At 43.3% G+C, this 16,156-nt stretch overlaps 1 protein-coding gene across 1 annotated transcript in view; it reads right to left on the reverse strand.

Moving 5' to 3' along the window:
- The window catches only part of LOC112151771 (E3 ubiquitin-protein ligase RNF31), a 32,692-nt gene extending 17,701 nt beyond the window's left edge, over positions 1-14,991 (reverse strand). The window contains exons 1-16 of the mRNA XM_024280842.2: positions 14,741-14,991; positions 11,633-11,831; positions 11,027-11,173; positions 9,685-9,840; positions 9,500-9,556; positions 6,745-6,943; positions 6,451-6,619; positions 6,010-6,134; positions 5,635-5,807; positions 3,724-3,957; positions 3,459-3,638; positions 3,250-3,390; positions 2,990-3,175; positions 1,214-1,420; positions 970-1,143; positions 784-882 (exon numbers count right to left, since the gene is read on the reverse strand). Of these exons, the coding sequence (XP_024136610.1) occupies positions 784-882; positions 970-1,143; positions 1,214-1,420; positions 2,990-3,175; positions 3,250-3,390; positions 3,459-3,638; positions 3,724-3,957; positions 5,635-5,807; positions 6,010-6,134; positions 6,451-6,619; positions 6,745-6,943; positions 9,500-9,556; positions 9,685-9,840; positions 11,027-11,173; positions 11,633-11,830 (2,445 nt within the window). The 5' untranslated portion in view covers position 11,831; positions 14,741-14,991. The remainder of the gene's footprint in view (positions 1-783; positions 883-969; positions 1,144-1,213; positions 1,421-2,989; positions 3,176-3,249; positions 3,391-3,458; positions 3,639-3,723; positions 3,958-5,634; positions 5,808-6,009; positions 6,135-6,450; positions 6,620-6,744; positions 6,944-9,499; positions 9,557-9,684; positions 9,841-11,026; positions 11,174-11,632; positions 11,832-14,740) is intronic.
- Between the last annotated feature and the right edge of the window lie 1,165 nt (positions 14,992-16,156).

Genomic DNA, 16,156 nt, shown 5'->3' on the forward strand with positions numbered 1-16,156 from the left:
TTCCTGAAGGGGAATTGAGCGCAGACATCTTGCGCGTTTCCCATAACGCTGGTCCGGGCCGGTAATTCCCAAGTGTAAAGCTCGTCTGCACTTAACCTGGAGTCCAGCCCTAAGACCTCTCTTTCTCTGCTTTCTCCTTCTTCCTGGAGGTCGAGGTGGCAACAGGGCATCTAATGAGCCCGGCGCGCAAACGAACGGTGGAGGGAATGTTTGTCTGTAGCTGTCCCATGTCCCAGAGAGAAACTCCATTTGGTCTTTGATGTGAAGGAGAAAGTCACGACCGTAGGTCCGCAAAGCAGAAACATATCCGTCCGTCAAACGGGCTGATATGATCACATGTGTAGTAAAAATAATAAAAAACAATCTACATAGCAGGAGCGGAGCGGAGGCATTGCCGTACACAGGCGCCATGACAGTAAGGTGCTGACTCTTGTAAGTTTGAGTTTCTACTGTTTTGTCAAAAATGTTTTTATGTTTTTACATGCAGCTTCAAAGTATTCTGATTTGTTTCCTATTGAGAATAAATAATTGATTTGTTGGTTACATTTTGTTCATGTATTTAAGTTGTTTTTAATGAGATAATCCTATATTAGTAAAATAAACTTGTTTTTAACCACTTCTGATATGACAATATCAAGAGACCTAATGTGTTGTATCAATCCTCCATCACGCACACGTGTCAGATGACTGAGTGAAATGATGATCATTATTACGCGTACATGTTCTGTTGTGACTTTACACCACAAGCCTTTCTGGTAAAGACAAACAGTGTCTGAGACTCACATGACAGCACCACAGGAACTTGGGGTCTTTGATCAGAGCCTGCTCAGTCAGCTTCTTGTGGAACAGCTCGTACACTTCCGGCTCCAGACACTCTCGAAGCTGAAATTCAGAGCAGGAAGTTGTGCAGTTCAAGTAGGAGTTCCCTCACTGCACTCCCTCTGTAAACAACGGCCTTTATCTTCCCACCTGGATGTCCAGAGTGGAGAAGTAGCTGTTGAGGTGTTCGGGGTCGTTGATGTCAGGCTCCCAGCAGACCGGACACACCATGTCTCTGATGTGTTTGTCCCTCACAGCGATGGTGAAGTGCTGCTGGAAACAGTCGCAGCACACGGAGCACTGGCAGGATGTCAGAGACTGCATCTGCGAGGAGATTCGGGATGTCAGGGGGGATCCAGCACAGTTCAGCTTCAGGGGGACACTAGCTCTGTACCTTACTGTGGGGGAAGACGGACAGGCAGATGGGGCACTCTTTGGCCAGGACCCTCCTGATGAACTCCCTGTCATGGGACTCCCGCACAGCCTGCACCACGTCTTCCAGGGAATAGGGGGCGCTGTGCTCCAGGAGCAGGGACAGAGCCAGCTCACAGCGACCCCAGCTGGGAAGGTCATAAACTGCCAGCAGCCTGCGACAAACTCGCTGGCAGAGAACAGAGGAGCAGTTTAACATGTATATGAGGATGCAGTTACCTTAGCATCTGTAAAACAAAAACCAGACCACCTATTTCCCACTTCTCATGTAAGAAACTTTCTCATTTCCTGTCATGTTTTGATCCACGTGTTCAACTCCAGCAGCAAAACCTTTTACTGAATCTCGTGAATGCAGACGTCTGACCCCCTCTGGTTTAAGCATCCAGAGGATCGCCAGCATAACAGCAGATCTAATGTCAGGAAACTCTCCTGCTGATGCTTCAGGTAAAAGTGTGCAGTCTGTGTTTGTGCTCTTCAGATTTAAGGATCTATGGTGCAACGTCCTCCTCCAGCACCAGACCTCCAAACAGGAGCTCGTCTCACCACCTGAGGCTGATGATGCAACCAATCATCTGCTGAGCATCTGTTCTACAGCTGCAGTGAAGGACAAGCCTCTTCTTCCAGGGAAAACGATCATTTCAAAGCTGCTTCACATCCAACAATGTGTAAAACTCTACATGTGTTTGAATACTGACTCCTTAACAAAATACCAGCAAAAAAAAGGAAAAACAACAGAACTGAGAATTCTCGAGTGCCAATGCTTCAAAGCTGAAGGATGTTGGAGGGGCAGAAAAACCCATGCTTGTTGAAGCACTAAAGTTGGAGTAGCACGCAACAAACTCAGCTTCACTCCTCTTTCTGTGCCACATTCTTGTCCTGAAATTCTGACAGGTTTGTCCTTTGTATCAAATTGGCCAAAACAGCTAGCATGTAAATATTAGCCTAACTCCAAAACAACCTAATAAACTTTTTAAAAAAGCCTAAATTAGAGCTAGCATGTAGCTGAAATATTAGCTAAACTCCAAAATAGCCAAAAAAAAATCTTAGTAAATGTCAAAATAGTTCAAAAATCTAGCAGAATGCCAATTTTTAAAACTTTTAAACTGTAACTTTTTAACATAATTATGAATAATAAAAAGGCAGGAATATTATTCCAGAATAAATCAACTTAAACATTAAATAACTTTTAATATTCTAATCTCCATAAAAATATCCATCCATCCATTTTCCTGACCACTTTGTCCCTTTCGGGGTTGCGGGGGTGCCGGAGCCTAACCCGGCTACTGAAGGGCGAAGGCGGGGTACACCCTGGACAGGTCGCCAGTCTGTCGCAGGGCCTCAATCACACACATTCACTCTCACATTCACACCTGGGGGCAATTTAGAGTCACCAATGAACCTATGAAGCATGTTTTTGGACGGTGGGAGGAAGCCGGAGTCCCCGGTGAAAACCCACGCATGCACGGGGAGAACATGCAAACTCCACACAGAAAGGTCCCAGCCGGGAGTCGAACCGGGGCCTTCTCGCTGTGAGGCGAGAGCGCTAACCACCGTGCCACCGTGCAGCCCTCCATAAAAATATATTTTGTCAAAATTATACAAGTTAGAAATGAACCTAAGATAACATTAGGACATCAATAACAATAAAATAAAATTACCCGGAGGCCCCCAGGCCTTGACTTTGACCCGTGCTCTACATGGACAGATTAGGACCATAGGGTCAGAGGTCAGCTCTCACCTGCTTGTCAGGGTGGTGTATGTCCACAGGAGGGTCAGGCTTGTCACTCCAGATGCGCATGTGAAAGGCCTCCAGCAGGGGCCTCTGCAGCAGCGCCAGAGCCCCCCGGATCTCTCCACCGCTCTGCCTCAGCACCTCATGGCAACGAGCGTCATCCCTGAAGCCAAGCACGTGTAGCTCTTCCACCTGGGGGGCACAGACAGCCAATGGCATCTCACAGAAGTGACACAAATCACCCGTAGATTTAGAGCACTCATCACCTTAGCCAGTCTGTCTCTGAGAGCTTGTTTAGCAGCTTTCTCAGTGTCGCCCCCTGCTGTCAGCCAGGCCTGCTTGGCTTCAGCTCTAGACAGCTGGATGACGGTGGTGGGAAGTTTCCCCCCAAGAAGAGTTTCACACGGCTGCAAAACAAAAAAGTCTGATGGCCCAGGCCTTCAGAGGGATATGTTGATGATGAGAGCATACTGACAGCATCCTCCATGCAGGTCTGCTCAGACTGTGAGGATGAAGTTGCTACCAGCATCCGGATCTGATCCAAAAGCAGGGGGAGCTCCGTCTTCAGCCATTTACTGGACAGGTTGCAGCTTTCCTCAGAGACCTTCATGCTTGTGTACACCTCTTCTGGACTCAGGCCTCTCTTTTCTCCTTCCTGACAAACACAACAACACACATGAAGGCATGTTGGGGTTCAGGCTCAGACACTCATGTGGAAACAGTCTATGAAGCCAACTTGCCCTAATCAGGTGTATCAGCTTCTCGCCCTCCTCCTTCATCCTTTTTTGCCTCCAAGAATCAGCATCTTCTGAGGCGGGCTTTTTGGGTTTGATTGGCAGGGCGGGAACTCGTCTGACAGGCGAGGGGGGGCGGAGCTTCACGGGTAGGGGCGGGGGCTCTGGACGAGTGAGGTCACACATCTCACACATTGTGGCAGGAGAGTAGTTGAGATATGTGCAGAACTGGCACACCCACTGAAACACACAGAAATAACACAAGGTAAAGTCTGTGACACACATTCACATTTGTTTGAATGTGTGTATTATGGGATGTCTTTAGGGAAAGTGGACGCCAAAAACATTTGAGCCCCATATACACACTTGTGTGCATGTATACTACCATCATCGCAGGGAAAAAAATAATGGCAAACAAAAAAAGAAAGTGTCCAAAAAAAATAAATAAAAATCTACAAAAAAAAATAATCGCAGCAGAAATAAAAAAATTAAATGCAAACAAAAATAGCGATGTAAACAAGAAAGCTACAACAGAAGTCGATTTTTGGGGATTGTTTTTGCCGACAGACACACCAGAAGTGGACTGGTGAAGATGTCCGTGTTCAATGTCACCATGTAAATATGTTATTTGATTAGACCACGTTGCTCCAGGTTTGAAGGTAAATCGGAGGAATGATGGACAGAGCCGTCCCTGGGCATAGGCGAGCTAGGCAGCTGCCTAGGGCACCATCTACTGGAGGGGAGCCAAATTACAATATATATATTTTTTTACAGTTTAACACACCACTCTTTTAGTGTAAAATGTAAAAAAATGTAATAACTAAAACATAAATAAAAGAACTCAAAAGTTTGATATAATCAATAACCTTGCCTGGTGCTGCGCCCCTCCTTGGCTGACGTAGCCCCTATCAAAGCTTGGTGGAGGGGAGGAGAAGGAAGAGAAGGAGGATGAGGAGGAAAGAATTGACTAAAAAAAAATCACCTTTCACCTACCAGGGCTGGGGCTGATGCTGGTGTACTGTCTGAATATTATGTTTCTCCGCTTTAGCCAAAGATAACAACAAACCGCCATCCTCAAATTTACCTTCACCTACTTCCTCGATCGTTTTCCAGTTCGTACTGTTCTTCTTTTCCTCCTTTTTCTTGCAACATATAGCAAAACCAGACTACTTCTGGTGCGTCCGTCGGCAAAAACAATCCCCAATAATCAACTTTCGTTGTAACTTTCTTGTTTGCAGATATTTCTCTTTATTTTTGCTGGAGTCACTTTTTTTGCAGATACTTTTTTTTATTCTTGACGCATTTACATTTTTTGGAAGATTTTTTTTTTATGTTTGATGCAATCACTTTTTTGCAGATATTTTTTTATTTTTGATGCAATCATGTTTTTTATTTTTGCTAAGATCCTGTTTTAGTTTGCAGGTATTATTTTATTTATTTTTCTTTTTTTTGCTGCGATGGCGGTTCTTAGCCACAGTAGCATAGAATGTATATATAAATATATATATATGATAACCAACTCTTCATATTTAGGTATTGAATCACCTTCTATTACCAAATTTTTAAAGACCGTTGGAGGCTGGATCTAAATGGAAACATTTTCTATTTACTTCCATGTTTAAATGTCAAATTTGACAAATTATAACAGCTGTCCAGCCTTTTCTTCGAGCTAAAATTTGTGCATTAAAGGGGAGCATTTCCCTGTTGGTTGGGGTCACAGGAGGACTCAAAAACACTAAATTTACTTTGGCACCACCCAATCACTTATTGTTGAAGCTTTGAGTTGGGTGGAGTAAACTACAGTCCATATGGCTGACCCATTTCATTTTCACAATTCATAATCCTCAGGGTGATGTCAGAGAGGATTAGACTAGTGGACATATGTCTATGATCACCACAGACACACGTGTGACTGACCTGGCTGTCAGGGTCACCGGGCATGCCCAGAACAGGTGCTGGAGGTCTGGGAGGGGTGACAGGTGGATGTGACGGCGTTACCAGAGGGCGTGTGGCCAGACGAGGTCTTTCACACACCTCACACAGCACGCTGCTGCCTGCATTCATCACCGTGCAGCTCTTACACTGCCACTCTGAGGGACACGGACAGATTCTTTTAAAATGGTTTCTGAGCGTTACACTGCTGAGACATGTTAGTGATGTGAAACAAAAGCTGAAACCAGTGATGGAGCTCAAATCCCAACAAAGACTACTGGGAAAATCCCTGAACCTCTCAGGAAAGAAGGAACATTCTCATCTCACACAAGAGCCAAAAACTCAAACAAAATCACAAACCGTTGAGAGTTGCAGACTGACTCTCATCTTTGTTGGGTTCCAGGCGAGGGTGTTCACAGTCCTCACACAGCACACAACGATCCGAGTTCACCTTGGAGCAATGAGTGCAGCACCAGGTAGAAGAACTGAAAGAAGACACACAACCCAGCTCATCCTCAATGAAGCAACCGTATTATTTTTTAGACTTGTCCTTCTCAATCCAACAGAACATCTATCTAGTGTCCAAAGAACTAATTGAATCAGAGGAACTTGAAGAGCAGAGATGCAGGTGTGTTCACGATGATGAGCTCACTAGAAGACTCAAAGATGCTGACCAGCAGCCATAAAAAAAGGGAGTCCTTCTAGGTTGGTTGTCAATTAGCACTACTGCACAATGTAAAGGATCTACAAAACAATCCCAAAAGGAAAAAGGAGACCCGAGATCATCCGGCTGCTCCTGACCTCTGACTGCTCCTCGCTTTGGAAGTAGACCACGATGAGATGACGGTTCGGCGGTGGCCAGCCCTCTCAGGGGAAGAGTGATGGACCCGGTCACATTCAGAGCAAAGGCCCTGCAGGCAGGTCAGGCAGTGGGCCGAGATCCGGAAGATTCCACAGATACTGCAGTTCTCTGATATACGGCATAACAAGAGCATAACAGTCAGACTCCTTAAGAAACCACATCAAAACGTAATCTCATGGACGCATGATGGCAGTTCCCTCAGGTTGTGGACTATAATCTTTTCATTTCCTCACCAGGATGTTTGCTGGAGGTGGAGGAAAAGATCTCCAAAGTTTTGAGACTCTGGTGCTTGAAGGACAGAGACTGTGGCTGGTTGCTCTTCTTGGAGGAGCAATGCTGGAGGGGAAACGCCAGCGACTTGGTCTGGCTGGCTGGGTGGGATGATGTTCTTGGGGAATTGTAGAGCACGGCATCGGTGTTAAGACCCACGTCCTACAGAGAGAACAACAGATGTTTGTAAAGCAGCCCACACGGTGTCAAAAAGCCACACAAAAGACTTAATATGACAATTTTCAAGTATTTGTGAATTGTTATAATCTATACCCAACCAGTAAGGCCAGGTGGTCCATATGGTTTGAAAGTGGCAGAAAATGTAGGTCCCAACTGGGTTTGTCCACAGTTTCCATAGTGGCCCCACTTGTGTTTGCCCATATTGGCTTAAATGGGCTCTCTGTGGGTAGGCTCGCTTTGCTAGCCGGCCGCCCGGTGGACAGCGTAGTCAGCTCTGCTGAGTCTAGCTAGCGAGCTACCCTGTAGTATGTTAGCAAGCTCCTCTATATCAAGCTAGGAAGCTTCTCTTTAGCGAGCTAACGAGCTCCACTATAGCATGCTAGCAGGTTCTACTATAGCATGCTAGCAAGCTCCTCTTTAGCGAGCTAGCTGCTCCGTTGTATTGATTTAGGGAGCTCTGTTGTATTGAGCTTCCAAAGTCCTTTGTAGCATGCTAGTGAGCTCCTCTTTATTAAGCTTGCACGCTTCTCTGTAGCATGCTAGCGAGCTCTGCTGTCCACCAGGCGGTTGGCTAGCATAGTGAACCTACCCACTGAGCCTCCACTTAAGCCAATGTGGCAAACGCAGGTGGGGCCACCAAAGAAACTGTGGACAAACGCATTTTGGACCCACATTTTCTGTTAAACCATCTGGGGCCCATTTGGCCTTGCTGGCTGGGTAGCTGCACTCATCATATCAATCTCTGCTCTAAGAATAGTTCACACAAAGCTGCTTTTTATTTAGAAACTAAACCAGTTTTTCATGCTGGTACACTGCTCCTTCCTGTAGACATAAAAACAGTTTAAATTTTGGGGTATTGTCTCTACTATGTTCCAACACGTGGTCGTTTTTTCCCAGGATGTGCCCAGTCTCCTGGGTTCTGGGGCAGTCTTCCTAAACGTAAAGATGCGTCTTTCTGTGGATCTGGAGCAAAGCACATCCAACTCCACACCCACTTGACCTGCTTTTATGAGTTTATTTTTCACCAGAACTTCTGTGCTTTCTACGACAGGTCGTAATGAGGACTTAAACAACATGTAAGGGTAAGTAAAGATCTGAAGTAGGTGAGACACAGGCATGTCGTACAGAATTTTTTTTTTTTTATTTCCCAAGGGAGCTTGTTACTGCTGTTTAACTAATAAGTCTGTGTTCCTCGTGTGCAGCCTGACTGTTAGAAACTTGGAAATTAGACAATCAGAGTGCAGTTTGTGTGGAAATCCTACGAGCATCCTACAGGCACTTATACATTATGCTAACATTGAATGGAATTTCCCATAGAATAGCTAATGCTGACACTCGGTCGACCTAAACTTACATTGCTGACTAAATTAACATCTTTAAAGACTCACCGATATGAATTTACTAAATTCTTTTAAGGACATTTTTTTTCCCTCATACTGTCTTCTTCTTCTTCTGGAATAAGGTGTAATAACATTTTTGTTATTCTCCCCTTCTAGAAAGCATGTAACTGTCATGGTTCCCACCTCCGACCACCAGAGGGAGCCCTTGCCAGAGTTTTAACCCTGTTGTCTACTTACTGCAACTCCCACCATCCACTGCCACGACTTCCTGTCTGCACAGCTGGTTTCCATCATCATCAGTTCATCTAGCACTTAAAGCCACCTCAGCCACTTCTTCAGTGCAAAGTCTTGCTTTTGCCTTGCAGACAGTCTGAGCGTTTTCTCTCTTTTCATTTTCCTGGTGTTTGACAACTTGCTTGTTTTCCTTGTATTCCTGCTTTGCTCCTTTAGCCTGTTTTTGCCTCTGCCTTGTTTCATGCCTGTTTTTCCTCACCATTAAAATCCACGTTTGCACATGGATCCAACTGCCTCTGCCTCTTCATCACAGTAACACTGTATGCTATTAACAATCCCATTATTCCACTAAAGGCTGGTTTATACTTCAAAGCGATAGGTAATCGCTCGCATCGCAGTGATCGCATGGCCATCGGAGCAGAATTGCTTCAGTCACATCTGAATGCTCACACCTGCTGGTGAAATGCAGCTGAAATGTTACACCCGGAGTGCTATCGCAGGGAAATCGTGTCATTTAAGTTAAATTTATTTCAGCAATTAGAGTACGCGACTATACAGAAAACTCTGTCCAAAAATATTTTTTAACACTAAAAATAATGAAGACTTACTAAAGAAGTTAAGAAATACCAAACTTCACACAGAGAGACAGAGAGTGGACAACTAAATAGAAAACAGAGCAAGCTGCTGGAAAAATATGTCTCATTCTCATTTCTTGCTGCACTAGAGAATGCAATTTGTTGTTTTTTTGATTTAATTTTGTCCTCTTCTTATTCCCTGCTTCTGTTTAGCGGATTAGCTCATCAGTTTTTAGCAGGGCTTTTCTCTAAGGCACTTTACCAGAGAGGCCAAAAAATGCAAAACCTTTAGTGGTAATTCAAGGAACCCAAAAGCAATTCTGCTCTGCTGTCAGTGTCAAATCCATCGTGGCTGTGAAAACAGAGACGCTGGTGTTGAAGGTGCTCACCTTGTGTCTCAGTGTGGGAATTATTCTCTCATAGAACTCAGGGTGGGGATGAGTCTCCTTAAAGGAAAATAAAAACTGGTTTAACATGTTTGCTTTGTTAAATAACAATAATCATTTCAAATTAAATGTTTTATTCCTTGAAAGTAAACTGATACTGTATCAGATACTGTAGAAAAACTTCACACCTTGATGAGCATCTCCAGTTCCATCCTGAGGCTCATGACTTCCAGTGTTACTGCAGCAACCTTACCCACATCGGGATCTGTGACGTCACTGGGGAAGCTGAGCCCGTCTGGCTGCTGATTGGTGTAACCATAGAGACACAGCACTGCTCGGCCTCCCTGGAAGCAGAACAAATCAGCCAGTCAGCTGCTTGGTAGAGGAGCTCAAAGGCTGAGAAAACCTCTGTGGTCATCTGCTTCTTGGCATGTCCTCGGACAGCATCACGATCTATTACAATCGGACAATCAATCAAATTGATCAAAGGTTGATTGTAGGGTTGTTGTAGAACAGAAAATTCTGATTTACAGGGTCACTGTGTTCTGGTTTGCTCTTTGTTTTTGGTTCCTGTGTTTTTTTTATCTGATTTGTTTTATAAATGGTGGCTGTGAGCTCTCCTGCCTGACCCCATGGGGGGAATCCAGATGCCTCCTGGAGTGCTTAATCCATTTCCTAAGTTATAGGTTATTTTGAGTATTTTAAGTTAACCTCTTTTATGGCCCCTTTAAACCATTAATGTTTGTTTAGATAAAGAAGTCTGCAACCTGCAGCTCCAGATCCACATGTTCTCTTTTATCTCTCCATGGTGGCTCCTTGGTCAAACATAAAATAAGTCAGAGAGACTGCTGACCCGGACATGTTGACCGTCAGCAGCTCCCTGCTAATGGCTGCATAACCAACACTACCCAGAGAAAACAAATAAACAAAGCCTGCAAACTAAGACTACCAAGGTCCAACCTCACTAAGCTTCACTACAGCTCACCTTAGAAATCTCTGTCTCCAGGTTCATCATTCATGCGCTGATCTGGGTCTGAATCATCTCATCTGATCTTCGCCCTGCCGCTCCAGATCCCATCATCGTTTCAAGTCAGCTACTCCATTCCAGTCCCGGCATCAACTCCACTATATCCACGGACAATAAACTAACTTTCGAACTCGATCTGCCTCCCGTAATCCTTCTGGGTTCCAGCATCTGAGTCTGTTTCGCTCCGCCAACATGACAAAAGTACGTCTACGAGGCTCCTTCTAGGTTTTGTTCAGTAGAAAGTGAGCCTAAATAGCTCTGTTACTGTCAGAAGTTGCCTACCCCTGGTTTAGTTGTACTTTGGGAATTTCTTTTGGCATTAAAAAAATTTATTTTTGGACTAAATATACCTGACTAAATACTTAGCTTTTATTGAGTTGGTCCATCACACGAGTCAAAGCATTTGTGTTTGTGAAACTAGTGCGTTTTCTCCTTTTAGGAGCCGGATCTTTACAGGAGTGTGATGTTAAACTGGTATAAGTTATAACGTATTGTTTGCCCACCTGAATAGCATCAACAGTGGCCTTAAACACAGGGTTGTTGTGTTTGACTGTCCTCCAGTACTTTGGTCTGTTGGGGTTCGTCAAATTACAGCCATACTTTTCTAGAATGTTGAGTGCCGTAGAGAACCTCTGAAGAGATGCCAGCGTCTGCAGAGTAAGCACAGAATGGAAAATTCAAATGCCAGATGTACAATGCTCCATCGGTACAAGGTAAACTAGAAGAAAAAAGAACAAGCTGCATAAGGACATGGAGTATCTTTTTAGAGAGTATCTTGGATGTAAAACCTCAGAAAGCAGTTTTGCTTTGTATTCATTTGTAAAATCGTGTTTTATTTGGTCTTGAAAACAAAGACTGAAGATTAAGGTGATGCAATCCTTTATATGACACTGTCAGGTGAGAAACAGTCTGATTGGTTCTACATGTCCATGTGGGATTGAGGAAGGCGCTGCGGAACAGGAATTAGTGCATCAACAAAACTAGGAACTATTTACAGTGTTGCATTATTCACATAACAAAATATCAAATTCTGCAGTAACTTACTCCAGCAGTTCCAGTTTTCACGACTGTTATAGACTTTATTTCTTAGATGTTAGAAAGATTCTTACCTCCTTCCTGTTGGTGCCAAAGCTGTTCTCCCTGACCATGTTTTCTGCAGCGATGTGCTGATATTTGGAGCACGGCGGTAAGGGCAGGTTTGCCATTGCAATCACACCAGACCGCACGTCCACCACTCTACCGCCCGAATACAGACAGACTTCAGCCTGACACCGCACATCCTGCAGCTGCTCTGACAGTGATGACATCCTGCACACACACATAAGGAAGTGGAAATTGAACACAAACAAACAAATATTATTTTATGTTTTATCTTTCATGGCAAGTATATTTTGTCTTTGCTGCATGGCTCAAATATTTCTGACACTATATATGAATTAATTTTAGCTCTACCACTATATTTGGTATATTAACAGATCAACATCATTGTAAGTCAAAAACAAGGTAACAGATCAAAACAAGGTAAGAGGCCAATAACAAGCTAACAGGTTAATAACATGCTAACAGACCAATAATAAGATAACAGATCAATAACAAGCTAACAGGCTAGAAACAAGGTCAATAAATGGCTGCCTTTGAACACAGTTTCTCTCTCCATCGTTCTACAGAGACTCTGATTCCTTGACATTCTCCACACTACCTTAAACTGGTTGAAATCCTATCTCTCTGGTCCCACACAGTTCATTCGACTCTCCTCCTCCTGGCTCCAGCTCTAACTTGTCCCTTCTGGTGTGCCCCTAGGCTCTGTCCTTGGCCACCTCCTTTCATCATGTACTTCCCTTCTCTTGGAGACATCTTCCATAAATTCAATATTCAGTTTCACTGCTATGCTGACGACACTCTACTTATCAACCAAGTCAACTCAACCATTCCCCCCACTTCCCTTGCAACCGCTCTGTCTGAACTTAAATCCTGGTTCTCCTCCAATTCCCTCCAACTTAACACTAAAAAGTATGTGGTTCTCCTCGTCTGCATCAAATCTGTCCTCTTCAAAGTCAATAGTTTTATGCTCTTCAACATCTCATCTGTCACCTCCACCCATCTGAGGAGTCTGGGCGTCATCCAGCACAGCTCCCTCTCTTTCCATGGCCACATCTATAACATCATCTCCATCCCTACCCCACACCTCCAACTGCCTCCATCCAGGTCCACAGTCTCATCACCATCACCAGTCGTCTTTATTAGGGGCGACAGTGGCTCAGGTGGTAGAGCGGGTCGGCCAATGATCGAAGGATAGGCGGTTCGATTCCGGCTCCCGCCAGCCAAGTGTCGTTGTGTCCTTGGGCAAGGCACTTAACCCTACTTGCCTCCAGTGAGACTGAATGTTCTGGTGATGGTCAGAGAGGCCGTAGCCGCGTACTGGCAGCCACGCCTCTGTCAGCCTGTCCCAGGGCAGCTGTGGCTACAGTAGTAGCTTACCCTCACCAAGTGTGAATGAATAATGGATATACAATGTAAGCGCTTTGAGCGTCTGGAAAAGCGCAGATAAATCCAATCCATTATTATTATTATTACTGTAACTCCCTACTCTGCACCCTCAAAAGAGTCTCTATTAACTTTAAGTGATTCAAAATTCAGCAGCTCGGATCTTCACCCAAAACCTCCCTCTCCCACCACATCACGGCAATATATGCTTTCAAAACCATCTACAACCTCCCCCTCTGCTCACATTGTAACACCATCCCACACCCTAAGATCAGCATCCTCTCTGCACCCCAAACTCTGGAATTCACTTCCACCTGACAAAGGAAAACAGGCTGTCTTACTATATTCAAAGCAAAACTCAAAACCCTTGCTCCAACTATCACATTCATCGTCACCATTACTTTCTTACTCTGTATGTTGTATTTCACATGGGTCAAAGTCAAGTTCAGGGGCCGGATCCGGCCCTCCAGAGCACTTTATTTTACTGATATTAATCACCTGATGTTATCTTGCACTTATTTATAACTTGCATAATTTTGACAATTTATATTTTTATGGAGAGTAAAATATAGAAAGTTATTTAAGGTTGATTTATTCTGGAATAATATCCTGCCTTTTTATTATCCATAGTTATGTTAAAAAGTTGTGGTTTAAAAGTTTTAAATTGGCATCATGATAGCTTTTTGGACTATTTTGGCATTTACTACAAATTTTAGGCTATTTTAGAGCTTAGCTAATATTTCAGCTACATGCTAGCTGTCTTAGCTTATTTAGACTTTTTTCAGTTTTTTTAAGCTATCTTGAAGTTTAACTATTTTTTTCAGCAAGGTGCTAGTTGTTTTGGCTAACCTTAAGTTTTTTCTTTTTTTGGATAATTTGGCATTAAGCTAAAATGTTAGCTGGTGATCAGTTTCAGCGTTTTCAGCTATCAGCATTTAGCATTTTAAGCTATCAATTTCAGCATTTTCAGCTATCAGTACTAGCATCTTCAGTGGCTAAATTCACCTTATAGCATTCACTCTAGCATTATAGCAGGTCATGATATATAACTAGTTCATAATTAACTATGTTAAAAAGTTCCGTTTTAGTGTGTTCAATAAATGTTTATCCTGTTCGGCCCGTGATCTAAGGTGTGTTTTGGATTTTGGCCCCTGTGTGGTTGAGTTTGACACCCCCGTTGTTTTTTATTCTGTTTTCTTTTGCCTGTGTCTTTGCGGCCCTGAAAGATGCTTTTAAATATGATTTTTAAATGTTTAGCAGTGTATTAGATAACATTGGTCCAGTTTAAATTGGTTCAGGCTCAGAAGAGTCTCTTGTAGAGCTGCAGATGATCAAATATAGTCTTTTACAGAATCATAGAAAAATCAAGCTGGACATTTTCTAAAACCTAATATAAATATTCATAATCAACATGGAGTCAGTCCTTCCACGCGCTATTGACATCAGAAACCATGTTCTGCAGGTGACCCCCTCCGTGTTTTGGTGGCGCACGCGCACAGGGCCCCTCCCCGCCCAGGCGACGTGCACAGTGCAGCATCATTTTTAGGATCCTCAGACACTCGTGCGCACGTCAAAGCTCAATGCATCAGTTCGGACTGACTGAGGCGCGTTCACGTTCACGCGCGCTGTCAACAAACCCGCGCAGGAAACAATCACGGCATCTGTGGTTCGTGTGCAGCGCGCGCCGCATCATCGTGATTTAGGTGGAGGCGCGCGCCGCTGCCATTTCCTACCTGATCTAGTCCGCTTTCAGCTGCTCCTCGGCAGGCACGCGCGCACGTGTGCTAATGCTCGGTTCCGTTGGGCTGGACCCAGTGACGTCCCAGCAGGCTGCGGTACATGAGGGCTACTGTAATCCGGGTGATGTCACTCCCAATCAGCTGATGCTTGGACTATAATCCTCGGTTCCGGTTCCGGTTCGGAGCGCTCAAAGATGATCCGCGATGTTCATTTCATTCCTCCATCTGATGACGTCAGAGCCGCAGTAGATGAGCCGAATTCCGAAGACTTCCGTTTTAGAATGAACTCCAAACATGAACTTATATTTGTGTTTTTTACTGAACCCATGTATGGCTATAGATCCAAACACTGATTTTCTAAAAATGTTTGTTTTCAGTTCTAGTTCTTCAAACACCCAACAGCTGTTGGTTGATTGGAAATATTTTAACTTGCTTTTTATGTGCACTTTGTCCATGAGAAGTTTGTGTTTTGATCCTCTTACATTTAAACACAACAGGCTACAATGTTAACAGTAAAGAAAATGAATGGGCCATTTTCCATGGTTAGAGTTCACATCTGTCTTTGTCTAATAGAATACCATACTTTGCACAAATACCGTCAGGCATTTACATTGACTTTATGAGGCTTTAACTCTTTAGGTTTCTAGTTTGACATTTTAGTAATGTCTTATTTTTCTAAAGCAGTGATGTCAAACTCAATCGCACAGGGGGCCAAAATCCAAAACACACCTTATAGTCCGCGGGCCGAACAGGATAAACATTTATTGAACACTAAAACTACATTTTTAAAACTTTAAAACCATAACTTTTTAACTTAAACTAGATATGACGTGAACTAGATATATAACAGTACCTGCGATAGTGTGAATGTTGTAAGCTGAATTTGGCCGCTGAAGATGCTGCTGACAGCTGAAAATGCTGAAATTGATAGCTAAAAATGCTAAAGCTGATAGCTGAAAACGTTTAAGGTGATATCTGAAAATGCTGAAGCTGATAGCCAGCTAAAATATGAACTAAATGCCAAATTAGCCTAAAAAACAAAAAAAAAAAAAAAGAAACTTTGGTTAGCCAAAACAGCTACAGTGTCGCTGAAAAAAATAGATTAACTCCAAAATGGCCTAAAAAAACTTAAAAAAAAAAAGCCTAAATTAGCAAAATAGCCTAAAAATCTTAGTAAATGCCAAAATGGTTTAAAAAGCTATCAGAATGCCAATTTTTAAAACTTTAAAACTGTAACTTTTTAACATAATTACGAATAAAAAAAATGCAGGAATATTATTCCAGAATAAATCAACTTAAACCTTAAATAACTTTTAATATTTTACTCTCCATAAAAATATATTTTGTCAAAATTATACAAGTTAGAAATAAGTGCAAGATAACATCAGGCCATTAATAACAATAAAATAA

Source organism: Oryzias melastigma, linkage group LG17 (genome assembly GCF_002922805.2).
Source record: "Oryzias melastigma strain HK-1 linkage group LG17, ASM292280v2, whole genome shotgun sequence".
Classification (NCBI taxonomy): domain Eukaryota; kingdom Metazoa; phylum Chordata; class Actinopteri; order Beloniformes; family Adrianichthyidae; genus Oryzias; species Oryzias melastigma.